Here is a 27,092-nt window from a genome sequence, read left to right as displayed (position 1 = left end):
GCCCGGCCCGCCAGGCAAAGGAAGCCCAACCCGCGAAACAAAGGACCAGAGTGGGTGTGACCTAACCCAGCTACTTAAGGTCACACGCACAAGAGCGCAAGGCATACAGTGGATCACGGCACCAGGCGGCGACGGCTCTCTGTTCCTCTTCCTCCCTGATCCCCTTTCCATTCGTGTACCACTGCTTGTAATCACCACCCAATACTCGAATTCGTGAGCAAGTGTAATAGATCATGTGATATACTATCTGGGTGTTAACATCGGCACGGGTTTCAAGTCCTCGATATGACAAACGAAACATGTGTTATATACCATCAAAAGCATGCCACTGGATTCATATTCCAATAAAATTTCTAAACACACGATTTTTGTTGCATAGAACACATAAATTGGTAGTCAAATAAGGACGTACGAATATGCGCACGCCCTACACACCCAACCGGAGGAAGTACTTGAAGAAATATCCAACAGGGCACAAATCCCTAGTTTGGTCGGTGAGATATGAGCTAGGTAGCACCCCGAGAACCTCTGCATTTCTCGACTGCACATGTTCACAAGCGGTCAATCCAGATCAAAACCTATGCGTCTCTACAAGCCAGCTGCAGACCTCACCGCCTGCAACAATTTGTCCCGCAACATTTCCTTGCTGTTGAGCAAAAACCAGGGAATCCATCAAGCCATACCAAATAATCGGATGTACTAATGTACTGTAGTTATTTGGTTTACTAACGTTGCATAAGGAGGGAGCTTCAGCTGATTCATGCAAGTCACCGAAGTAGGCGAACGGTCTATATGCTCGTCCATTCCAAGGTAACAATCTCTGCATCAAATAGGAGTTTGAACATCATAATTCTCAAAAGAACGAGAGAGTGTCAAAAACGCTCTTATATTATGGGACGGAGGGAGTATAAGATAGATATACTAAACCTCAGAATGCTAAATTTTGGAACAACGTGTCGGAATCCACGAAATGGGCCGCGAGAACATCCAATGGCAAACCTATGTGTTCAATGAAATCCATGTAATTCAATATTTCAGAACTGATGCCACATGTGGAAAAAAATACCAAAGAACAAACATGAATTTATAAGGTAATAAAGTAGAATAGATACAACTTAACTGATTACTAGTACTAGGTTTAATAGGTATAACTGCTAACATTAGCATCGAGGCCAAAAGGCAAGAAAAATGATACATAATTTATTTTACAAAGAATATAAAATCATGATGGGAACAAAAAATGGGAGGTGTCTACCTCAGAAACTTGTTCTGATCATATGAAGAGAAGCTTGCTAAAACCTCCCAGAACATATCAATAACCTGATGACCCTGCACCAAAACAACATCAACATGAAGATCTCACTATTTGATAGTAATACTTCAATGGTTTGTTGTACTGTTGTGTTGTCTAAATAAGACACTGGTTTCAATGTTTAAAACACTCTGCAGCCAGTCACCACCTACCAAGGCTGTGCGACGTGATGTACTATGCTAGGGTGGGAGAGAACAGGAAGAAGAAGACTTGATCAGGGCCAAGTCACAACAGCAGTAAAGGGGCTCAATAGTGAGGACATGGTAGCAGGTGAGCTCGACATCAAGCATGGCAGCTCCAGACTTGATGTCCCAGCAGAGGGCGCCAATCTAATTTACCATATTATATCCTAATTGTTAAGGGGAGCCTTGGTGAGCGGTAAAGCTGTTGCCTTGTGAATCATGAGGTCATGGGTTCGAGTCCTGGAAACAGCCGATTGTAGAAATGCAGGGAAAGGTTGCGTACAAAAGACCCAAAGTGGTCGGACTTTCCCGGACCATGCGCAAGCAGGACCTACATGCACTGAGCTGCCCTTTATTATATCCTAATTGTATAACAATTTAATGTTATTTAAGGACTAATTGTTAGACATATGATATATTTAGATCAAATTATACTATTTGGCACCCCCAATGCTCCGATTCTAGGTTTGCCACTGTGTCCCAGTGTGGTGAGTTATTGGGTTGAGCTACATAGCATCTGACTATACGTGGATGCGCGAGTTAGGCTCTACAATTCATCACCGCAAACACGAGCCCTAGTATCAGCTCCAGCCATATGAGGTTATTCACATGTAGGAATGTTTGATTCCATGGACAAACGACCACATGACATGGTCTGATGAGCTTGACCTTGGCTTGGCTCCCTAGGGGTCTCTCAAGGCCAAATCGCGGTGCCCAGGAAACGCCCCGCGCGACAGTGGCACCTAGCCTGATTTTTAGAACTCTGGCTAGTTCTTGTGCTAATTTGCGACCTCATTTCAATTCATATCACGAATGAGATGCGGCAACACCGCTTCGCAGACCATCATCAAGAAGCGAATTATATTGGATTACGGAGTTGATGGGTTCGGTAGAAAGGTCCAATCTGGAGATCCATAGTGGACTGAAAGTTGAGAGGGTAAATTGTACTTTTCCTATACTTTTACTCCGTTTCATGTACTCTTTACTATGAACTTCATTGTGTTGCGAATAAATGAATGGTCTACTAGGACTTCCGTAGTTCACCCTGACCAAATTGGCTTGTGTTTTTGCTCGCCTGCTATTCATTGCATTTCAATCTTTCAAACAGCATGAGCTTATATAAACAAGAAGCAAGGCGAGAGAAAGACTGAAGAGTGGCCCCACAAGACTGCATCTACTTATATACTAGTTTTCTTCATGTATAAAAAAAAATCTCCGGTTCAATAAATTTATATTAGTCGACATTCTTAATGATCGAAATGAAACCTTGCCAACAAACTTGAATTAGATTGTCAGACTGCATTCTTGAGAAATGAAACAATGATCTTCCTTGCATAGTGAAACGACGCTTACCTCATGATATCCTCCAGCATAATTGGTGTTTGACCGCAAGTCATCAATGTCCAAACTTTTCGGAGAGCCGGATATGAGAAACTTAAGAGGCAAAAAAAGGAAAAAAGGACAATGGAAAGATAAAAATGTGATAATACTAGGAAAAAATGTTCATTTTAGTTCAGTTGAACGACTACAGTAGCAAATAAGTACTCCCTCCATCCCAAAATAAGTGTCTCAACTTATATAAGTGTCTCAACTAAGTTGAGACACTTATTTTAGGACGGAGGGAGTAGAAGATAAAACAATAGCGCCTCAAACCATACAAAAACAGCACACACAAAAAACCACATGACATTTGATATTAACACAGAAACAGAAGCCACTTAGTCCCAAAATGTGGTTTTATATTATCCATTTGTCAGGTAATATAACCAAGTACCTGAACTTCATGTTCATTGAACATATCAATCCATTCTTTTGGTATGAGTTGTTGAAAACCTCTCAAAAAATGTGTACTTTGACTACGGATCTGTGATCAAAACAAAAAAACAAACTATTTAAAGCATTTCCTGACGAGAAAATGACAAATTTATAATATTTTTACCTGATAGTTTAAACGATGATTGGCAATTAGATGAATATAAGTAGTAACATTATGATCAGTAACACGCATTCCTCTCCCACCAGGAAGCAATTCTTCAGATTGGTCAGCATTTTCATTATTTGTGGTAACGAAACGCAATTCCAAATCCAAGAGTTTGCCCTCATAACGCTGGGCATGGAAAAAAGAATCATAACAAGGCAAAAGCACTCAAGTCGCATGAAATTTCAGAAAGATAAAAGTGGACCCGATATATTCATATACTATGAAGGTATTTCAAGGTACAAATATAATCATACCATCTGGATTAGTCTTGGACGTGAAATAAAAAATATTTTACATAATGATAATTTGTATAATTGTATTTATCTTAACATATAACAATTACGCAGTTCATCAATTGTGCTTCATAGTAGCCGCTCAATTCATAAACCTGTCAATAACCATTTTCTCTACAAATTCATGGAAGATAACGGAAACATAATCAAACCTTTAACTGCAAAAGATGTTCGTATGAAACTGGATCCAGTGAAAACAGATCATTCAAGGTGGTCGACCTAGTTGACGATGAAATAGCAGATATGAGTGCTAGCAACACTAGTAAAACAAAGACAGTAAAATGGAATGGTATCACATGAGAATGGTTTGTTAAAAGATAAAAATACTATCGAACTGCAAAAACAGAAGCCGTTAACATATTATCTATAGTTTACTTCCGTTGATGCTTGAGGCAAATTCAACTGATTCATTGCCATGTTCTGAACCAAATACACTCATTACCAATTAACCAAATTTAAGATCATTACAAGCATAAAATACATATAGCCAGATCGATTTCATCCTCTCGAGAAGAGAAGATAGGCGTGCGTGCCTAGACTGTAAGGTGATACCTGGAGAGAGTGTTGTACCCCAGCATAAGCTGGTGGTTGCTGACTTCCGCTTTCGGATTCATGTCCAGCGGGATAAGCATGCCAAAGTCGCTAGAACAAAGTGGTGGAAGCTCAAGGGGGTGGTAGCTCGGGCGCTCAAGGAGAGGGTCATTAAGTAGGGCCCTTGGGAGGAAGGAGGGGATGCGGACAATGTGTGGATGAAGATGGCGACTTGCATCCGTAAGGTGGCCTCGGAGGAGTTTGAAGTGTCCAAGGGAAGGAGAAGCGGAGATAAGAATACCTGGTGGTGGAATGATGATGTCCAGAAGGCGATTAAAGAGAAGAAAGATTGCCTCAGACGCCTATACCTGGATAGGAGTGCAGACAACATAGAGAAGTACAAGATGGCGAAGAAGGCCGCAAAGCGAGCTGTCAGTGAAGCAAGGGGTCAGGCATATGAGGACCTCTACCAATGGTTAGGAACGAAGGAAGGCGAAAGGGACATCTATAAGATGGCCAAGATCCAAGAGAGGAAGACGAGGGATATTGGCCAAGTCAAATGCATCAAGGACGGAGCAGACCAACTCTTGGTGAAGGACGAGGAGATTAAGCATAGATGGCGGGAGTACTTCGACAAGTTGTTCAATGGGGAGAATGAGAGTTCTACCATTGAACTGGACGACTCCTTTGATGAGACCAGCATGTGTTTTGTGCGGCGAATCCAAGAGACTGAGGTCAAGGAGGCTTTAAAAGGATGAAAGGAGGCAAGGTGATGGGCCCTGATTGTATCCCCACTGAGGTGTGGAAAGGCCTCGGGGACATAGCGATAGTATGGCTAACCAAGCTTTTCAACCTAATTTTTCGGGCAAACAAGATGCCAGAAGAGTGGAGATGGAGTATATTAGTACCAATCTTCAAGAACAAAGGGGATGTTCAGAGTTGTACTAATTACCGTGGGATTAAGCTAATGAGCCATACAATGAAGCTATGGGAGAGTCATTGAGCACCGCTTAAAAAGAATGACAAGCGTGACCAAAAATCAATTTGGTTTCATGCCTGGGAGGTCGACCATGGAAGCCATTTTCTTGGTAAGCAACTTATGGAGAGATATAGGGAGCAAAAGGACTTGCATATGGTGTTCATTGACTTGGAGAAGCCTATGATAAGATACCGCGGAAGGTCATGTGGTGGGCCTTGGAGAAACACAAAGTCCCAGCAAAGTACATTACCCTCATCAAGGACATGTACGATAATGTTGTGACAAGTGTTCGAACAAGTGATGTTGTCACTGATGACTTCCCGATTAAGATAGGACTGCATCAGGGGTCAACTTTGAGCCCTTATCTTTTTGCCTTGGTGATGGATGAGGTCACAAGGGATATACAAGGAGATATCCCATGTTGTATGCTCTTTACGGATGATGTGGTGAGTCAGACGGGGGTAAACAGGAAGTTAGAGTTATGGAGACAAACCTTGGAATCGAAAGGGTTTAGGCTTAGTAGAACCAAAACTGAGTACATGATGTGCGGTTTCAGTACTACTAGGTGTGAGGAGGAGGAGGTTAGCCTTGATGGGCAGGTGGTACCTTAGAAGGACACCTTTCGATATTTGGGGTCGATGCTGCAGGAGGATGGGGGTATTGATGAAGATGTGAACAATCGAATCAAAGTCGGATGGATAAAGTGGCGCCAAGCTTCTGGCATTCTCTATGACAAGAGAGTGCCACAAAAGCTAAAAGGCAAGTTCTACAAGACGGCGGTTCGACCCGCAATGTTGTATGGCGCTGCTGAGTGTTGGCCGACTAAAAGGCGACATGTTCAACAGTTAGGTGTGGCGGAGATGCGTATGTTGAGATGGATGTGTGGCCACACGAGGATTGAGTCCGGAATGATGATATACAAGATAGAGTTGGGGTAGCACCAATTGAAGAGAAGCTTGTCCAACATCGCCTGAGATGGTTTGGGCATATTCCGCGCAAGCCTCCAGAAGCTCCAGTGCATAGTGGACGGCTAAAGCGTGCGGAGAATGTCAAGACAAGGCGGGGTAGACCGAATTTGACATGGGAGGAGTCCGTTAAGAGAGACCTGAAGGATTGGAGTATCACCAAAGAACTAGCTATGGACAGGGGTGCATGGAAGCTCGCTATCCATGTGCCAGAGCCATGACTTGGTCGCAAGATCTTATGGTTTCACCTCTAGCCTACCCCAACTTGTTTGGGACTAAAGGCTTTGTTGTTGTTGTAGTTTATTGTTTTCATTCTATTTACCATTTCTCCATAGTGCATAGACAAGTTATGTTGAAAACTATAGACCTGAATATAAATTTTCATGCTATTCGGTTATCTGCAAAGAACTAGCCATGGACAGGGGGGCGTGAAAGTTACCTATCCATGTGCCAGAACCATGAGTTGGTTTCGCGACCTTATGGGTTGATACAATAAACTTGCTTGGGGGACTGAAGGCTTTGTTGATGGGGGCGGAGCAAGCAGGGGCCAGACCCCCCCCCCCCAAATGGCTCGGCCACCCACAACAAACTATAGCAGGGACCAGTGCTAATTTACAGTAGTTTGCATCCTAATCGTGATTACTTATAGTAATTAGAATCACAACTGCCGTATGGCCTAGGCCCAACAGGATCATATTTTTTGGACCATTCGCCTGGAAGATGGATCATGGATGTATTATACCACCACTACAACGTACATGGGGTGTGGGCTTGGGCCGCAAGGGGTAGAGTCCTATACATATGCAACTCAATTTCAGGATGAGTTGAATGACCGCACAGGCCAAGGCATTACGCCGTCAGCCATCGCCATCTACATTGTCAATGTGAGTTGATTGGTCTGGTTCAGGTTGTTCGACATGGCGGTCGTACTTGTGGGCATAGGTCGTACTTGCACCAAGTAAACTTCTTGGTCCACACAGACCACTATAGCTTCGAGGTCCACACCAACCACTATAGCTTGAAGCTCCTCCTTGACCAATTGTTCCCAACGATCCCTCAACATCTATGGGTAAGCAAGCTCTTCAGCTATAACTTCGCAGTAGAGTACCGGCCTGGGCGCCTTAACACGGTGGTTGGTGCCCTCTCCCGATGTGATGGAACAGCGGATATGACAGCATATGCCCTTTTGGGTGCCTATGTTTGCACTCATGGACGACTTGCATCAGGAAATAGCAGCAACTCCAACGTTGGTGAACCTCTAGAATCATCAACATGAATACCGTCACATGTTATGATGATAATCTCGAGGAACTTTCGTTCAAGTTGGGAGAATGGCCTTGGTTGCGCCTACAACATAGAACAACAACATCCTTGCCAGGACATGTGCACGGGAAGCTTTCTCCCAAATACTATGTACCATTCAAGGTATTGGAACGTATTGGGTAAGTAGCATATACCATCTAGAACTCCCTCCATGAGCAAAACTACATGATGTTTCATGTTAGTCTTCTGAAAAATTCCATGGTGACCCACAATGCAAGATGATCTTGCAGCCAGCCAAGATCCTTGGTGCAAGCCTATGCCTTGATGTCAGGCATGTGCTTGTTTAGTGGGAAAGGTACGAAGGAAGATGATTTTATATGGGAACCGAAGTTCCCGGAATTTCAACTCGAAGACAAGTTGTTTGCCGAGGCAGGGACATATGTTATGTGGGGTATACCCTTCACAAGGTGCAAGGACCAGCTTGGGACAAGTTAGGCTGCGGCAGAGGAAAGGCATGTTGTCCTCTAGGTTGTCTTTTAGTTAGGACTGATCCCTAATGGAAAGAGTCAGTTTGTATTTGAATAGGTTAATTGATATATGTTAGGTTCCAAGTCAAGTCACATGTAAGGCTTCCTCTATTTATAATCCTAGTTGGGTTCCAAGTCAAGTCACATGTAAGGCTTTCCTCTATTTAAAGAGGCAGACACGTTGTTCAGAGGCAATTGATATTTTAAAGCAGTTAAAAGTTCTAATTCCCTATTATCTCCTCTACCATTGTTATCTCCCTCACAGCCGATTGTCAGGCACACGCTAGTAGGCAACTCATCTGCCCAAGAGCACCTCCTCGGCACGACATCAACCTTCGATCCAAAAATCATAACAAAACTACTAGCCATTTTTTGCCTAAGTGGCTCCTGCCGGGATTCAACTCTAGCCTACCCCTGAATGACCAAGGGAAAATGTTGTCTTGTTCTTGTTGCTATTGTTGTTATGGTTGTTATTGATGTCGATGTTATGCAAGTCAAAATTTACATTACTGGTCAACAAGTTGCCTAAAAACACAAACAAATACACAATCTTAATGCAGAAATAGAATGTACCGGTACAGCAATAATTAGCTCTCGAAATAAGAAATAGGTCTTTTCCTGTTGAAGATACCCGATTACTTCACATTTCCATGAAAATTTAGGGTTTATCAAGCAGGCCACAAATTCTAGTAAAAGAACAGAAGGGATAGTTGTACTTCCCAATGGCATCAACAGTTGGCTACCCCATTCAAACCTATTAAAACATAATCACCAAGTCACTTAAAAAAAGGTCAAATTTAATAGTGCTCATGTCATCATGAATGATACTCCCTCCGTCCCATAATATAAGAACGTTTTTCAAGCTTTGGTAGTTTGAAAAATGTTAAAACATAATCACCAAGTCACTTAAAAAAAAGGTCAAATTTAATAGTGCTCATGTCATCATGAATGATACTCCCTCCGTCCCATAATATAAGAACGTTTTTCAAGCTTTGGTAGTTTGAAAAACGTTCTTATATTATGGAACGGAGGGAGTAGAAAACTAGACTTTGCTAAAGCTTGGTGGGTGAGCTATATTTCCACTAATATAAAGAGCATCGGTTCTAGAGATCAAAGACATCTCACTTGTCCAGGACGTTAGGTTGCTTCAATGTTTAGCACTCACCACATTTACCGCTCAAACATCCCTGTTTACCATCTCATAATTATCTCCAGAATCATAGATTTGTTGTTGATTGGTTTAGATACAACTACACACCAGGTGCTCACCTAGAACAATTAAAAATTATGTTCGATTATGTTCCTCTTCATTACACTTGATGAGGAACAATATAGATAAGGAAAAAAAATAGATGCCAGATCTGTTTGGCTACTTCTAGATATTTCCACTCTAGTGTAGTATTCCTTTTTTTTCTTTACCCTACCTGTTGTTTCTAGAGTTCTCTAGTTATAACTAGCTGTGAGTAGAGAGGTGAATCCTAAATAATGTTTTCTAGAGTGTTCCAGCTATAAGTAGAAGTATGTGAAGGCTTCCCAAAGCCCTATAAATAGAGGTCCTCACCTCTACTTTGTAACCTAGACTATGTATCCACTACCTATAATAGAGCTTGTTCTTATCTAAGATCTTGGAGTAGATCTTGTGCTCTAGGAGTTCGGATTGGACTCTTGTTGCCATATTGGCCTACATTCGCCTCCAGAGGGATATCTAGCACAACACGTTGAAGTTGTTCCTTCAAAACTTGTGTTGTACACATTGTAGCAGCAAGGTGGAGTTGCTCCTCCTCAACCTTTGTGCTGCTTCAGGTCATCAGAGCCTCATTTGACCCATACTAGTTCTTGTTGTCCTCTTCGAGAGCAAGCTGCAGCAAGCAATGGAGCAATTGAAGAGGATGGATGCTGCAGAACAGCAAATTAAAGAGCTGCATGAAGATCTTAATCAGAGATTTGACCAGCTGGTTGAGATGATAAGAAAGGGTGTCCACCCTGCTACCAATGAAGGAGATTCATCTAAAGAAGGAAGGAGATGTTCATCAAAGAAGAAGATGTTCATCAAAGAAGAAGAAGATGTTCATCAAAGAAAGAGAGGTAATCTTGGAGCAAGGCCGCCACAACAACATGTTCAACGTGCTTCAAGAAGGCAATTTATGCTGAAGCTTATGAAGGTGAAGAATATGATGATGCCCTTGAAGAACCAGATCTCTACGCATATCAAGAGTACCCAACCCTACATATGCAAGAGATACATACAAGGTGAAAGCTGAGATCCCAACTTTTAGTGGAAATGTTGATACTGAAGGGTGCCTAGATTGGTTATATGAAGTGGAGACTTTCTTTGAGGTCATGATGGTTCCGGAAGTCGTAGAGTTCCTTTGGTCGCATACAAGCTGAAAAGAGGAGCCGATGCATGGTGGCATCGCGTTCAAAAAGAGCGTGGGCTGAGAGGAGAACCTCGTGTGAGAACTTGGCGGCAAATGAAAAGTCTCTTGTAAGGGAGATTTTTGCCCGTTGATTATGACCAGATCCTATTTATCCAATTTCAAAATTGTGCTCAAGGAAATAGGACTGTTTCAGATTACACGGAGGAATTTCTAAGGCTAACAAGTGAGGTGCAACCTTGCTGAAACTGAAGATCAACAAGTTGCAAGGTACATCAATGGTCTCGATGATGCTATTCAAGATCGATTGATGATGCAACAATTCTAGTCCGTTGATCAAGCACAAGCTTGAGCCTTAAATGCCGAGAGGTTTGTGAGGACAAGAAAGGCAACTAAAGCTCCATATCCTCCATATCCTCATACCAAAGGCTCGTCTAGGAGTCAGCCTAATAGAGTGGAAGAAAAGACGGCTCCACCAAGGGCAAAACGACCCATCCAGAAGCAAACTAGAGGCAAGGGCAAGTCCAATGAAGGCCCAAAATGTTATAAATGTGGTGAAGAGGGACACATATCCAGCGGCTGCCCACTAAGGAAATTTGTTAACACAACTATCCATGATGGTGAAGGCGATGAGGAAGAATACGAATTTGAAGATGTAGAGGGACAAGAGGTTCGTCAAGAAGGTGAAGAGGTGATGTGTGTGATTCAGCGTCTCCTATGTTCCACGCCACAACCTGACAACACACAATGGAAGAAAATATTTGAGAGCAAATGCACAGGGAATGGCAAAGTATGCAAGTTAGTGATTGATAGTTGCAGCTGCGAGAATCTTATCTCCTAGAACTTGGTGAGCCATTTAAAGCTTGATACTCATGATCATCCAAACCCCTACACTATTGGATGGATCAAGAAAGGAGTGAATATGAGAATCACCAAACAATGTAACCTGCCACTTTCTTTGGGCAAGCATTATCGCTCAAATGTGTTGTGTGACGTAGTTAATATGGACGCTAGCCATGTTCTTCTTGGGAGACCTTAGCAATTTGATGTCGATACTACACACAAGGGCAAGGGCAAGGAAAACTCTTACTCTTTCATTTTGAACAAGAGAAAGATCATTATCTTACCAAACAAAACCGAAGGTAATATCTCCAAGGAGGAGGGGAAAACTATGTTAACTATCTCCCATACCTCATGAGTTTATGGAAGACTTGAAGAAGGCAGATTTGTGTGCTGCACTTGTTGTAAAGGGAGAAGAGCACTTGACTGCTGAAATTCCAGCTAAGGTATGTAGTTTATTGGCAGAATTTCAGAACATACTTGGAGAGCCACAAGGCTTGCCACCGATGAGAGGAATTCAACATAGAATTGACTTAATTCCAAGAGTAAGTCTTCCTAGTCTTCCACACTATTGAATGAGCCCAAAGGAGCATGATATATTAAAGGAGAGAGTGGAGGAATTGCTGCAGAAGGGGCACATTCGAGAAAGTATTAGCCCATGTGTTGTACCAGCCCTACTCGCGCCAAAGAAAGATGGATCTTAGCGCATGTGTACGGACAGTAGAGCCATTAACAAGACCACCGTAAGGTATAGATTCCCGATTCCCCGTCTAGGTGATATGTTGGATCAGCTTAGTGGAGCAAGAGTGTTCACAAAGCTAGATTTAAGAAGCGGATATCATCAAATCCATATCAGACCCGGGGATGAATGGAAAACCGCCTTCAAGACAAAGGAAGGGTTGTTTGAATGGCTAGTCATGCCATTTGGACTCTCAAATGCACCAAGTACCTTTATGTGCTTAATGAATCAAGTCCTTCGACCCTTCTTGTCCCACTTTGTTGTGGTCTATATCGATGACATCTTAATCTATAGCAAGGATGAGGATGAACACTTTGATCACATTCGGAAGGTGCTAGACGTACTAAGGGAAAATGAGCTCTACGTCAACTTGAAGAAATGTGTTTTCCGGCAAACACAACTTCTTTTCCTCGGATTCATCATAACATGTGACGGTATTCATGTTGATGATTCTAAGATTGAGGCAATCCGAGAATGGCCAACTCCGAAGACCATTTCTGAGGTAAGAAGTTTTCATGGCCTTGCAACTTTCTATAGGCGATTTGTGAAGAATTTCAGCACTATCATGGCACCAATTACCGAGTGTTTGAAGAAAAGAAAATTCCAATGGACAGATGCAGCTGAAGCTAGTTTCAGTGAGATTAAACAAAAACTATCACAAGCTCCTGTGTTGGTGCTACCCGATTTCAACAAGGCTTTTGAGTTGGAGTGTGATGCGAGTGGAGTAGGCATTTGAGCTATTCTATCTCAAGAAAGGAAGCCCATTGCTTTCTTTAGTGAGAAGTTAAGTGAAGCTAGACAGAAATGGAGCACCTATCAACAAGAATTGTATGCCGTTTTCATAGCCTTGAAAACTTGGGAAGTTTATTTGCTGCCTAAAGAGTTCATTGTATATAGTGACCATCAATCCTTGAAGCAATTTAGAAATCAAAAGCATGTTGACCGCATGCTAGCGAGATGGGCAGCATATCTGGAGAGGTTTAACTATCTCATCATGCATAAATCTGGGATAACTAACCGATTGGCCGATGCTTTGAGTCGTCGTGCATGCCTCTTGACTTCTTTTGAAGCTGAACTTCTAGGCATGGATCAAATAAAGGAGTTGTATGAGGATGATGAAGACTTTGGCAATGTTTGGGTGAAGCACATCAGGGGCCAGCCATTAAGTGATGACTATTTGGTGCAGGATGGCTATCTCTTCAAAAATGATCATTTATGCATCCCAATGAGTTCTCTGCGTGGCAAACTAATTAGAGAACTCCATTCAAGTGATCTTAGTGGCCATGTTGGACGGGACAAGACTATCGCTAACCTGGAAGCTCGCTACTTTTGGCCACAACAACTAAAGAGAGATGCTGGCAAGTTTGTTCAGCGGTGCCCCATATGTCAAACTTGTAAAGGCCAAGTCCAGAACACAGGGTTATACATGTCTTTGCCTGTTCCTGTTGCTCCATGGGAGGACATCTCTATGGACTTCGTCTTGGGCTTGCCAAGAACAAGACGAGGAAGTGATGTTGTATTTGTGGTTGTGGATAAATTCTCTAAGATGGCTCATTTCATCCCATGCCGCAAGACAAGGGATGCTCATCATGTGGCAAACCTATTCTTTCGAGAAGTGGTCAGACTTCATGGAGTACCAAGGTCCATCGTCTTAGACCGTGATAGCAAGTTTCTTGCTGCATTTTGGCTCACTTTGTGTTAGCAATTCAACACTGAGTTGAAATTTTCTAGCACTGCAAATCCACAAACAGACGGACAAACGGAAGTGGTGAACAAGTTTTTGGGTAATCTGATCCGTTGCATTTGTGGAGAAAGAAAGGGACAACGGGATTTGACTCTATCTCTTGCAAAGTTCTCCTACAATAACTCCAAGCATAGATCCACAGGAAGGAGCCCTTTTTCCATTGTCTACACTAAAGTTCCAACACATTTGGTGGACCTGATGAAGCTACCATCAAGGGGAAACTCAAAATCAGCATTGTCCTTTGCTGATAATTACACTGAGTTACTTGAAGAGATTTGTGGTGTTCTGGAAGCACAAAATTAGAAATATAAACAACTTGCTAATTTCAAAAGGAAGCTTAGGCGGCAAAGGTATGGGCCCTTCTCTATCATGAGGAAGATAAATGATAATGCTTATGTGATAGATCTTCCAAACGACATGGGCATATCCAACACTTTCAATGTTGCGGACTTGACTCTCTACCATCCAGAAGAAGTGCTCTATGACGATAACTCAAGGGTGAGTTCCAAACAACCAGGGGAGAATGGTGAGGAACAATAGATGAGAAAAAAACAGATGCCAGATCGATTTGGCTACTTCTAGATATTTCCACTCTAGTGTAGCATTCCCTTTTTTTTCTTTCTTTACCCTACCTGTTGTTTCTAGAGTTCTCTAGTTATAACTAGCTGTGAGTAAAGAGGTGAATCCTAAATAATGTTTTCTAGAGTGTTCCAGCTATAAGTAGAAGTATGTGAAGGCTTCCCAAAGCCCTATAAATAGAGGTCCTCACCTCTACTTTGTAACCCAGACTATGTACCCACTACCTATAATAGAACTTGTTGTTCTTATCTAAGATCTTGGAGTAGATCTTGTGCTCTAGAAGTTCTGGATTGAACTCTTGTTGCCATATTGGCCTACATTCGCCTCTAGAGCGATATCTAGCGCAGCAAATTGAAGTTGTTCCTTCAACACTTGTGTTGTACACATTGTAGCAGCAAGGTGGAGTTGCTCCTGCACAACCTTTTGTGCTGCTTCAACACTTTAGCCTATTTCCTAGAAATATAACATAAGTTCTTTTCTCAAATTTATATCTTTTCAGCAAAGCTAGTGACTATTCTTAGCTTGAATGCTTGATACAAAGTATGGTACATGAAACTTGCCATTGTGAATTGCTATGTACTATCTTACTATCTTCATTTCTCAACAACCGTTTAATATTAAGTAATACTTTACTGCCAAGGAAGGATGTGATTGCAGATGGGTGACTCTAGATTCTGGGCCATGTGATTCTAAGCCTGGGTGTCACCCATAAAAAGATAGTACTTCATAATGCAAAAAAAAAACTGATATCAAAAGAATATTACGGTGAGTGTTCATTGTCCAATAAAGGTTATCAAATATATTTTTACATACTGCAAAGAAAATAAGAACAGAATAAATAAGGATATTCTAAACAACAGCTTTCAATAATTGAACTAACCTTTTTTGATGAACAACACGCACACAGATGAGTGCAAGCTTTTTTACGTTGTGAACTACAACATGTTCCACTGAGTAATCTGCACCAGCAAAGAGACTTGCAACATCTCCTTTAACAAAAAAAAGGAGTAAAGGTAAATTATGGTCAATCCCATAAATGTATTGAAAATGAATATTATGTTGACGATCTGCTCACAAATATATTCTACAAGACTGAAATATGCTAAGAAGATTGGCACGAATCAAGTTGTGAGCTAAGGATAAGATAACATCAACATGTAGGGGTAAAAATAACATTAAACAAACTCAAATAAAACCATCTCATTGATATAATTTAGGAGAGTCAATACACAATCGCGCTAAAGTTCGTTCTAATAGAGGAATAGCCTGTTACACCCTAGCCTTGCCTAGCGAGGATTCCAGTTCAGTATGTAGGTTATTAAAACTTGCTTTCCATGGCAATTTTGGTAGCAAATGTCGTCAAATGCTTAGCACAGATATTAGTCGGTAACTGCAGTCGTACATGTGTGTGTGCGTTTGAGGTAAATGCAGCAGAGGAATTAGCTGGCAAAACTATGAGCCTGAAACAAGCTAGCCGAGCTTATTGTGGTAAGGCAAGTAAAGAAAAGGATCAAACACGCCAAAGGTTACCATGTATACTATACCATAAACCCTAAAACATCACAAGAATGTTATTCTTAGCATCATACTTACCATCACGTTTGGCATATTGTAGAAGCAGGTCACAGACTTGACATAGTATATCAATATCTTTGTCCTCCTTTGCATCAAAAAATAACAGGAATTGACCCAAAAAATCCGAAGCAACATAGCTTTTCCTGATTTAATGGCAACATAATCAAAGAGCTGTTCCAGAACCAGAATAGGTTTTAAGTTTTTGGCTATGCTTACCTATCTAAATTCTGGAAGAAACCTTCAAAAGTAGAGCAGAAGTTTTCTCGAGCTTCAGAATGTTTTGATTGTATAGCCTTCTTCCCTCTAAAGCATCTCTAAAGCTTATAAATAGTCAGTTTCCATTGAGGGTCTAGAAAAGAATAGGTAGCAGTTCCTCACTGATAAAAAACTGAGGGTGGCTTACACAAACATAACACATCTGCCATGTCACACACCATAGTTCATGAAACATGCATAAACTTTTTCACAACCAGTGATCCAACAACTTTGAAGAACACTCAACTATCATTGGATCATGAAAACGCCCAACTTACCTCACATCCCCCAACCCCACCCCACCCACAATCCCACGCACACATACCAATTTAGATTTATCCCGGATGGTCCATGGAAGATCGAACTCGAACGGGCAGCGTGCTGAACTGGCGATGCGCCAACCCCGTAATACAATCGTGAAGGGTTTAAAACAAACTTGGATCTTTATGGCGGAGGAATTCTGCTGCTCTAGCAGCAACTGGCGGTTGCGCTCTGTCAGGTCGCCGGAGAAGGGCATCGATGCCTGCATGCATGCTTCACATATAAACACACAAAATCCGGAAAATCTACCAAATTTCGCAGAGCAAGAAAAGGTGAGGCCGGTCAGGCCTTACTCGCAGGTGGGGGATCAGGATGCTTTACCGGAATAAGGATCAGCGTGGCGGCGGAAGCTAGGTTTTAGGTTTGCGGCGGGGTGGAGCGTGGGCTGGGTCAGGGGTGATGTTGGTGTTTCTCAAAAAAAACAAGGTGCAAGAAAAGCGCTGCTCGGCTCTTCGTGCCTGACAGGTAATTGTTTTTGTTTTTTCAACTCAACTTTTGGACCATCGTAACTGGCGAACGTTCGTCAGGAGGGTGACACATGCAAAAGATTGGTTGGTAGTTTCAGTTCTGATAAAGTTATGTAGGTGGCATTTTATTCAGAAGACATGGCAATGTCTTCCCAAGAAGATATTGTTTGTTTAAAAACTGTCACGCTGTGTTCGGATGTCTGTATTGGAGGCCTCCTTATTGAATTGGTTTCAATTCGAATTCAGGATGGAAACTGTAATGGACATGAATACGAATTCACATGCTTGGATGCTCATGGAATTGGGCTATAGAATCGCAGTGAGTTTTCAATACCAAATCATGTTCGGACGAAGAACTATGGAATTGCATGGTGTTTTGTGCTTTATGTATCAAATCAAAATCTATACCACATGTGGTATAATCGAATAATTATATAACAATAAAAATTAACAAATATTGTAGAAATGCATATGACACCAAATAATATTCACACGGCAATAGCAACAATAGTAAATCTCTTACAACAACATTATGGCAAATAAGTGGATCAGTACAACAACACATAGTTCAGATGGAAGAGGAACATATCCAGAGAAGGGGAAGAACATGGAAGAGGAAGGGGAAGAAGAAGATGCCAGAGAGAAGGGGAAGAAGAAGGGCGGGATGGAGAGGCAGAGTCGGCTAGCAAGATGGTCAGCATGGGGGCCGGACCAGGCAGCGAGATGGGCGGGAGGAGGGGCTGCGCCGGCCAGCGACATAGGCCGCCGGGGCTTGAAGATCCGCCACCACCGGAGATCAGTCGGAGGGCCAGCGAGTTATCCCTACCTGCGCCGCCGCCGGGGCTTGAAGATCCGCCGCCGCCGGAGAGAGGACGGAGAGGATGAGGGCCAGGGAGTGGGGGAACCCTACCTGCGCCGCCGCCGCGGAGTCGTCGCCAGGTCTCGCTCAGGAGAAGTTGTCCAAAGCGGTAAGTTTTGCGGGGTGGGGCAACTCGACCCAAATTGGAGAGAATAACCACAAGTGCCAAAATACCACTATGAAAAACCGAAGAGAGAAGTCTATTTTAAACCTTGATGTTATAGAGCTGGTCGAATTTTTTTTTATTTTGTTTGAAAGATCCAGCAAAATGCTGGCTTGATTCGATTTAGCAGGAAGCAGCGGAAGAACAACATGATGAAGATCCGAAGATCAAAGAAGAAGAAAAACGATAGCCCTATTAGCTGCCCTTCCCCTCCCCGCGAGGCACCAGGGCGGCGCGGGACGGCCGGCTTCACAGCGGGGCGCGGCCCGACGGCGGATCTCCTCGGGTCGGAGGCGCTCTACGGTTGGCTGCAGGGGGAGGCTTCGTCGGGCGATGGGCGGCTGTTCCGCGGCTTGCGGCGTCGAGCGGCGCGTCCATGCGAGCGGATCTGGTGCGGCGCCCAGGAGATGGTGAGGTGGAGGAAGAGGGCGCCGAGAGGGGTCGCGGTAAAGGAGGAGGAGGGCGCGGGGAGGAGGGCCGGTGCGGATCTGGCCGGCGTGGAGCTGGGAAGCGGTCCGACGGTGGCAGTGGCGTGGATCTGGCGCGTTGCCGCCACGAGGGCCCGAGTTCCGCCCCGTGCTGCTCCTGGCCTGGCACGGAGGTGGGCGCCGCGGAGGGCGGCGTCGGCACTGCACCGGGCGGCGAGGGCACTGATGGGCCGCGCTGGATCTAGGAGGGCTGCGCTTGCTGGAGCAAGGAGGCTCCAGCCGTGGTAGATGCGGGATGCGGGGCCCGATCTGGCCTCTGCATGCTCGCCGCGGGGAGGTGGACCATGCCTTCATGGCTTCAACAACAAGGTGCTGCGGCGGCGGCGGTGTGAGACGACATGGACGAGCTCCGTAGGGCTTGAGCGGAGGTGTGCGACGATACGGACGAAAGTCCTGCACAACAAGAGCCGGTGCCGATGGCGCCTGAGGGTGTCATTTTCCTCCTTGGAGGCGCCACCGAGGTGTGTCGGCATTTTCCTCGGGCTTGGTTGGTAGTGTCTCCGGGCGAAAGCCTAGGTCCGGTTGGATCGGCGTGATGACGGTGTCTCCAACGTCGTTCCTCTGTTGGGAGCATCACGTTTTTGAGACACTGCTTGGAGGTTCTATGTGGCGCTCCTCCGGTGCTCGCCGCTGTTTTTGGTGAAGCTCCAGGCGCAATGTACGCCATCGCAGATAAGTCCAAGACGAAGCTTTTTCTGGGACCGACCGAGTTCCACCATCTGCCTGCACTTTGCTTCAAGGGTGGATGGTGCGTTGACAAAGAAAGTCTTAGTTGGAGCTGCTGCTGTCTTCGGAGGATACCGGCGTTGATCAAGTGACGCGGCGGTGACGCTTAGCCTAGGACAGGCCCTTTTTGCTTTGTAGCCGTGTTGGCTGTGGTGGGTAGCTCGACAGCTGTCGTTTTTCTTTTTCTTTGATCTTCGGATCTTCATCATGTTGTTCTTCCGCTGCTTCCTGCTAAATCGAATCAAGCCAGCATTTTGCTGGATCTTTCAAAAAAAATAAAAAAATTCGACCAGCTCTATAACATCAAGGTTTAAAATAGACTTCTCTCTTCGGTTTTTCATAGTGGTATTTTGGCACTTGTGGTTATTCTCTCCAATTTGGGTCGAGTTGCCCCACCCCGCAAAACTTACCGCTTTGGACAACTTCTCCCGAGCGAGACCTGGCGACGACTCCGCGGCGGCGGCGCAGGTAGGGTTCCCCCACTCCCTGGCCCTCATCCTCTCCGTCCTCTCTCCGGCGGCGGCGGATCTTCAAGCCCCGGCGGCGGCGCAGGTAGGGATAACTCGCTGGCCCTCCGACTGATCTCCGGTGGTGGCGGATCTTCAAGCCCCGGCGGCCTATGTCGTTGGCCGGCGCAGCCCCTCCTCCCGCCCATCTCGCTGCCTGGTCCGGCCCCCATGCTGACCATCTTGCTAGCCGACTCTGCCTCTCCATCCCGCCCTTCTTCTTCCCCTTCTCTCTGGCATCTTCTTCTTCCCCTTCCTCTTCCATGTTCTTCCCCTTCTCTGGATATGTTCCTCTTCCATCTGAACTATGTGTTGTTGTACTGATCCACTTATTTGCCATAATGTTGTTGTAAGAGATTTACTATTGTTGCTATTGCCGTGTGAATATTATTTGGTGTCATATGCATTTCTACAATATTTGTTAATTTTTATTGTTATATAATTATTCGATTATACCACATGTGGTATAGATTTTGATTTGATACATAAAGCACAAAACACCATGCAATTCCATAGTTCTTCGTCCGAACATGATTTGGTATTGAAAACTCACTGCGATTCTATAGCCCAATTCCATGAGCATCCAAGCATGTGAATTCGTATTCATGTCCATTACAGTTTCCATCCTGAATTCGAATTGAAACCAATTCAATAAGGAGGCCTCCAATACAGACATCCGAACACAGCGTGACAGTTTTTAAACAAACAATATCTTCTTGGGAAGACATTGCCATGTCTTCTGAATAAAATGCCACCTACATAACTTTATCAGAACTGAAACTGCCAACCAATCTTTTGCATGTGCCACCCTCCTGACGAACGTTCGCCAGTTACGATGGTCCAAAAGTTGAGTTGAAAAAACAAAAACAATTACCTGTCAGGCACGAAGAGCCGAGCAGCGCTTTTCTTGCACCTTGTTTTTTTTGAGAAACACCAACATCACCCCTGACCCAGCCCACGCTCCACCCCGCCGCAAACCTAAAACCTAGCTTCCGCCGCCACGCCGATCCTTATTCCGGTAAAGCATCCTGATCCCCCACCTGCGAGTAAGGCCTGACCGGCCTCACCTTTTCTTGCTCTGCGAAATTTGGTAGATTTTCCGGATTTTGTGTGTTTATATGTGAAGCATGCATGCAGGCATCGATGCCCTTCTCCGGCGACCTGACAGAGCGCAACCGCCAGTTGCTGCTAGAGCAACAGAATTCCTCCGCCATAAAGATCCAGGTTTGTTTTAAACCCTTCACGATTGTATTATGGGGTTGGCGCATCGCCAGTTCAGCACGCTGCCCGTTCGAGTTCGATCTTCCATGGACCATCCGGGATAAATCTAAATTGGTATGTGTGCGTGGGGTTGTGGGTGGGGTGGGGTTGGGGGATGTGAGGTAAGTTGGGCGTTTTCATGATCCAATGATAGTTGAGTGTTCTTCAAAGTTGTTGGATCACTGGTTGTGAAAAAATTTATGCATGTTTCATGAACTATGGTGTGTGACATGGCAGATGTGTTATTTTTGTGTAAGCCACCCTCAGTTTTTTATCAGTGAGGAACTGCTACCTATTCTTTTCTAGACCCTCAATGGAAACTGACTATTTATAAGCTTTAGAGATGCTTTAGAGGGAAGAAGGCTATACAATCAAAACATTCTGAAGCTCGAGAAAACTTCTGCTCTACTTTTGAAGGTTTCTTCCAGAATTTAGATAGGTAAGCATAGCCAAAAACTTAAAACCTATTCTGGTTCTGGAACAGCTCTTTGATTATGTTGCCATTAAATCAGGAAAAGCTATGTTGCTTCGGATTTTTTGGGTCAATTCCTGTTATTTTTTGATGCAAAGGAGGACAAAGATATTGATATACTATGTCAAGTCTGTGACCTGCTTCTACAATATGCCAAACGTGATGGTAAGTATGATGCTAAGAATAACATTCTTGTGATGTTTTAGGGTTTATGGTATAGTATACATGGTAACCTTTGGCGTGTTTGATCCTTTTCTTTACTTGCCTTACCACAATAAGCTCGGCTAGCTTGTTTCAGGCTCATAGTTTTGCCAGCTAATTCCTCTGCTGCATTTACCTCAAACGCACACACACATGTACGACTGCAGTTACCGACTAATATCTGTGCTAAGCATTTGACGACATTTGCTACCAAAATTGCCATGGAAAGCAAGTTTTAATAACCTACATACTGAACTGGAATCCTCGCTAGGCAAGGCTAGGGTGTAACAGGCTATTCCTCTATTAGAACGAACTTTAGCGCGATTGTGTATTGACTCTCCTAAATTATATCAATGAGATGGTTTTATTTGAGTTTGTTTAATGTTATTTTTACCCCTACATGTTGATGTTATCTTATCCTTAGCTCACAACTTGATTCGTGCCAATCTTCTTAGCATATTTCAGTCTTGTAGAATATATTTGTGAGCAGATCGTCAACATAATATTCATTTTCAATACATTTATGGGATTGACCATAATTTACCTTTACTCCTTTTTTTTGTTAAAGGAGATGTTGCAAGTCTCTTTGCTGGTGCAGATTACTCAGTGGAACATGTTGTAGTTCACAACGTAAAAAAGCTTGCACTCATCTGTGTGCGTGCTGTTCATCAAAAAAGGTTAGTTCAATTATTGAAAGCTGTTGTTTAGAATATCTTTATTTATTCTGTTCTTATTTTCTTTGCAGTATGTAAAAATATATTTGATAACCTTTATTGGACAATGAACACTCACCGTAATATTCTTTTGATATCAGTTTTTTTTTGCATTATGAAGTACTATCTTGTGGTGCTAATACAGGAAACATATATTGCATATCTGTATTTTTTTCTTATATATTGCTATTTTCCCTTCTCACTGTATTTTGACGCTATACTACTTTGTTTTCTTCATGAACTACTAATTGCACACCTGCAATGTACTTTTTGACTAAAATAAATAAACATATCACAAGTTTAATAAGTAGTTTAAAATTAAGAAGCATCGATACGGGGACACAGATGTGGGGACATGGATATGGCAATTTCTAGAAACAGCCATACGGCGATACAACGAGTATATATTAATATAAAATGCCATGCGATAAAGACAAAGGCTAATTTTGAGATGTGAGATTAGATCAAAATACTGCCCCGTCTGTTTCCTTTGTGCCTCTTTTCAAGTCCTCAATGATTGAACGCATCAATTTCCTCAATCCTCATGGGACTTGCAAAATAAATCATACACTAGTATTATAATTTGAAGAAGACATAGGACATAAGCAGAAAAACAGTAAAAAAGTTTGCTTGTAGCTTGCCTACCCAATGATATATTCTTCCCAGCCTTATCCTAACCGTAGGTGGGCTCACCCCCATCAGCTGCTGCATTTCCATCCATGGTGCTACACTTCTACTACCTGCAGCAAACAACCAAACACAAAGGAATATTAGCATAACTGATAAAAGGGCTGCCATGGCATATGAAAAGGCTGCTGTGGCAGCAACTAAACTACTCTACTCATGCAGATGTAGCAAACAGCGACAATCAACTAGCCATTAAACTAATCAGCATTCAACTAGTCATTGAACTAATCCATTGTTGAGCACAACACATCATGCATCAGTATTCAACTAGCCTTTATTCTAATCCACCCAACAGGCCAACAGCATGCATTATTTTATTCAACCAAGGAGCATCCACTAAGGCACTAACCCCACTATCATTAAACTAATCACTAACATATGCCTGGCCACTAAGGCACTAACCACTATAAGAGACAAGTGAGCAACCACCAACCAGCTAGCACAAAACAGTCCAGCAAAGAAGAAAGAGAGCAGAGGAGGGTGTGGGAGAAGGGAGAGGGAGGTATACCTTACTGTTGCTCTTGCTTGTTGTTGTTGTACTGCAGAGGAGGAGCTGCTGGACAGGAGGATGAGGAGGAGCTGCTGGACAGGAGGAAGAGGAGGAGGAGCTGCTGGACAGGAGGAAGAGGAGGAGCTGCTGGAGAGGAGGAACCATTGGAGAAGAGGGGGAGGAGCTGCTGGAGAGGAGGAGGAACCAGAGCTGCTGGAGAGGAGCCACTGAAGAGAAGGAGGGGAGGAGTGTGTGGATTGGGGGCTGTTTCTCTCTCTCTCTTTCTCCCCTCTTACCTGTTGGCGCCAACATGATTCCAGTTTCCCGCCTAAAACAGCTCCTCTGCCTGCCTGGCAAGCTAAGGCGTCCAAAATGGACTAAGGCAACGCCTCGGACGCCTAGGCAGACGCCTCAGACGCCTTATAGCTTAAGGCGGACGCCTTAGACACCCACCTAAGGCGAGGTGGACGCCTTGCCCTCGCAGGGCGCCCTGAGGCCTAAGCGTCGCCTAGGCGACGCCTTAGGGACGCCTTGAAAACAGAGGGTATGAGACACTATCTTTTTGTTATTAGTCGACGAATTGTGACTCATGTAAACTCACTAATGTAAATAATAGTTATTCTTAACTCAAACCATAAATGTAGGCACTCAGCAGAATAAATTGTACCTAAAATGATCGAAATAGATAAAAGTACTCAAGGATGCTAGAAAAAAATGTTTTACTGGAGCAGAGCATTACAAGAACTTACTACGACGAATCAAGAAAACCTACTAAATCAGGTAATCCATCCAAGTTCTTTTGAGATATGATATCTTCGAAGAAAACCTGACCCTTGAGACCTGCAATGACATTTGAATATTTGATTCATATCAATTATAATGAAGTAACATTTGACTTATTTGTGTCACTTAGTTTTATCACAATGCTAGCATTGAGTTTTAGTTTTATCACAATGCTAACATTGAGTTTCTGGGTAAATTTTCTAATTTTGTGTTCATAGCTACAGGCCTACAATAGATCGCCTGCAAGAAAATATTAAATTATCATACATGCCATGTGATGATTATCACAAAACAATGGAATTACGGATAGAAACTGGATAATAGTAAATGAAGATGGGCGCCAAGAAGAAAATATCAACGTCACATGAGCTCCGCGTGATAAAGAAGGATACCAAGATCTATTTCAATATCTGATGGCTCAGGGGATAAATGAACAGAGACAAATGTGCAACAAGGAAAAGAAAAAGATGTACGAGAGAACAAAAACCAGTTCAACCAAAAATAACTACTAGGGGACGAAGATGAAGATTCAGATGTCCATTATGGCCAAAGAAAACCTAATGTTAATGCAGCCATTAGACAACACACTTATCCACAAATAAGTTGATTAGTAGCTTATCCTGTGAAAGTCGGACTATATGTATTTCCCCAAATAAAGAGCCTAAGAATACTAGACATTGGTCAAGATAAGGATGATACTTATTGGATAGTAAGGGTCCGAATGTTAGCACTATTCAATGCATGTCAAATTGCAATTATTCGGAAAAAACTTCTTCAATATATGTTTCTGGCAATAGCACTTCTATATCACACTAACATTTTCAGTTCATGAGAAGCATAAGAAAACCTCCAATGTTATTAGCTTGGCCTGCAAATGATCAACCATTGTTTGTTTAACAACATATATATGAACTAAGCTTCTTATACTACATGCAAGTCTTCTCGCTTTGTCTATTACTAATACATACAAGTAATATTTTCTCAGATATGACAACAACAAATCAAAATAATATACTTTTTAGTCCAAATTGGAAAAAAACTTCCTGTGAAGAGTCGGTTTCTATGAAGGAAGAAAAATATATAGTCCGGCAAATCGCTTCTACCAGCGGACACACTTCTCATCTTACTAAGTATTTCTCTCCCAATCTTTTTTTTGGCGGGGGCTCCCGATCTACTTCTACACATCTAGCTCCGCCAACCAATACCTGACAATAGCTGGAAGGAAAACCTCTATATTGTGCCGCAGATCCAGCACGTGTACATCAACCTCCCCTTCGGCAAGCAAATTTTGGGCTGAACGCTGCCCTCCCATTGATGGCCCTCCTCCATCGAGCTGAGACCCAGCCACACAAGTTTGCCTCTGCTGCGTGCCCCATTCTAGGTCGCCATGATTAGGGCTCGCGTTTAGTACCTGAGGACGAGAAATTATAAAAACAGTAGCGAGAAGTGACATCAGAGAAGGTCAGGAATTAGATTCCTGGAATACATTAGCTAGATCTTACTTCGCTGGCTGCTAATCACAACTGGTGGCGCATGTGGGTGAGGAGGACTAAAGGGGATCGACTGAGAGGAGAGGAAGATGCAGTTTTTCTTTTTAACTAAAGCAACAGTTCTATGTAGAGGATGACATGTGCATGTGGTTTGAGTAAAAAAAATGATGTGGACTTTTCCTGGGTCGCTAGGTGGGCTGGACCGCTGGAGCATCGCAACGATGGCTTAATAGATGGGGTAAGTGAAGTAGGGCTTAGAATTTTCTAAGAAGTAGCTCAGCATAAGCCAGTAAATTAGAGATCGTGCTAGGACAACATGCTGGTAGGACAACATTGCTGGTAGGAGGGTGTTCCTTCCTCGGATACCTCTCTGCCCATCCGATGACGATATATTCCCTTTCAAGTTTAAGAGGAAGCAGTTCCCTCTTAGGCTCAGCTTTGCCATGATAATCAACAAGGCGCAAGGGCAGACCATCCCAATTGTCGGGGTGTACCTACCGGACCCGGTTTTCTCTCACGGTCAGCTCTACACCGCATTGTCTAGAGCCACATCGAAGAGGAACATCAAGATTCTCGCCATCAAGGACAATGGCAAGGGTAAAGGCAAGGGTAAGGAAGAAAGCAAGAATTCAAAGAAGCGAAAAAGATCTGAGCCCTTATTAATGACCATGAAGAACATAGTGTACAAGGAAGTCCTTAGCACATGAAGTTGCCGGATCAAATTATAGCAAGTCAAGGTAAAGTATGTTCATTTCTGCATTACAACCACATAACTATTGTAGATCTTAATGCACACTAACCTGAGTTTGTTGCTGTGTAGTACTCAGGCATAGTCAGTCTTCAGAAACCATGAGTATTCCTTTCGCGACACCTGCCCGTCGTATACCTGTTTAAGCTCGAAATAACAAGAGACAGCGTGAAATTTCAAACAGATGCAGGAGGAAGATGTTTGGATAGTGACTTGCTAAAGAAGAACAAAAATACTAAGGTGTCGTATTTCTTTCTAATGCATATGTTTTTTAATATTGTCAAAACCTGTGGCATCTAATATCATATATAGCAATATAAAAACCGACTTAAACTTCAATTGCATAGAATCTCTTGTGAGAAATACATGGACAAGGAACTATGTATCTGATAATTAATGAAGAACCCTAGCTGAGTGAAGCCATCAGTGATCTCCTCATATCTCTACTATCTCAACTATTAAAGGATGAGTTTTTCTAGGCGACAAATACTTCGATATGAAGAAAAGGAACATAATCTGTTGATTTGCTTTTTTCAGTACCTCTGTGATAAGATTTAGCACGCGGCTGACCTTAATTT

The 27,092-nt window shown here is 43.2% G+C and overlaps 2 protein-coding genes across 6 annotated transcripts; one reads left to right on the top strand and one right to left on the bottom strand.

The window, feature by feature from the left end:
* Positions 1-286: 286 nt before the first annotated feature.
* LOC123069469 (E3 ubiquitin-protein ligase UPL6) lies at positions 287-26,990 on the bottom strand. Of its 5 annotated transcripts, none has more exons than XM_044492344.1 (12): positions 26,567-26,990; positions 25,482-25,687; positions 24,243-24,333; positions 8,607-8,787; positions 3,921-3,987; positions 3,434-3,601; positions 3,269-3,358; positions 2,848-2,928; positions 1,256-1,329; positions 928-999; positions 731-820; positions 287-646 (listed from the first exon to the last, which is right to left on the bottom strand). In XM_044492344.1, the coding sequence occupies exons 6-12, from the start codon at positions 3,500-3,502 to the stop codon at positions 589-591; spliced, it is 534 nt and encodes a 177-aa protein (XP_044348279.1). In that variant the 5' UTR covers positions 3,503-3,601; positions 3,921-3,987; positions 8,607-8,787; positions 24,243-24,333; positions 25,482-25,687; positions 26,567-26,990; the 3' UTR covers positions 287-588. The 5 variants fall into 5 exon arrangements, 4 of the variants coding, with proteins under 4 accessions (XP_044348279.1, XP_044348278.1, XP_044348277.1 ...); XM_044492343.1 differs by lacking the exon at positions 26,567-26,990 and adding an exon at positions 25,779-25,924; XM_044492342.1 differs by lacking the exons at positions 24,243-24,333; positions 25,482-25,687; positions 26,567-26,990 and adding exons at positions 15,191-15,299; positions 15,904-16,028; positions 16,102-16,433.
* LOC123067470 (E3 ubiquitin-protein ligase UPL6) lies at positions 19,581-22,355 on the top strand. The gene is made up of 6 exons (XM_044490251.1): positions 19,581-19,632; positions 20,808-20,894; positions 21,272-21,369; positions 21,443-21,567; positions 22,172-22,280; positions 22,349-22,355. Exons 2-6 carry the CDS (start codon positions 20,814-20,816, stop codon positions 22,353-22,355), a joined length of 420 nt encoding a protein of 139 aa, XP_044346186.1. The 5' UTR covers positions 19,581-19,632; positions 20,808-20,813.
* Positions 26,991-27,092: the final 102 nt, after the last annotated feature.

This window comes from Triticum aestivum, chromosome 3B (genome assembly GCF_018294505.1).
Source record: "Triticum aestivum cultivar Chinese Spring chromosome 3B, IWGSC CS RefSeq v2.1, whole genome shotgun sequence".
NCBI classification, from domain to species: domain Eukaryota; kingdom Viridiplantae; phylum Streptophyta; class Magnoliopsida; order Poales; family Poaceae; genus Triticum; species Triticum aestivum.
The sequence above is the reverse complement of the archived record's forward strand: the minus strand, read 5'-3'. Positions and strand labels throughout refer to the sequence as shown.

Excerpts from the sequence above, each read along its gene's own strand:
- LOC123069469 (XM_044492344.1), bottom strand. The coding sequence starts at position 3,502 with ATGCGTGTTACTGATCATAATGTTACTACTTATATTCATCTAATTGCC. Across the intron at positions 2,929-3,268 it reads TCAATGAACATGAAGTTCAG|TTTCTCATATCCGGCTCTCC; the intron begins GTACTTGGTTAT and ends TTGCCTCTTAAG. Across the intron at positions 1,000-1,255 it reads GATCAGAACAAGTTTCTGAG|GTTTGCCATTGGATGTTCTC; the intron begins GTAGACACCTCC and ends TTGAACACATAG.
- LOC123067470 (XM_044490251.1), top strand. The coding sequence starts at position 20,814 with ATGCCCTTCTCCGGCGACCTGACAGAGCGCAACCGCCAGTTGCTGCTA. Across the intron at positions 20,895-21,271 it reads CCTCCGCCATAAAGATCCAG|AGATGCTTTAGAGGGAAGAA; the intron begins GTTTGTTTTAAA and ends TATAAGCTTTAG. Across the intron at positions 21,370-21,442 it reads TTCTTCCAGAATTTAGATAG|GAAAAGCTATGTTGCTTCGG; the intron begins GTAAGCATAGCC and ends CCATTAAATCAG.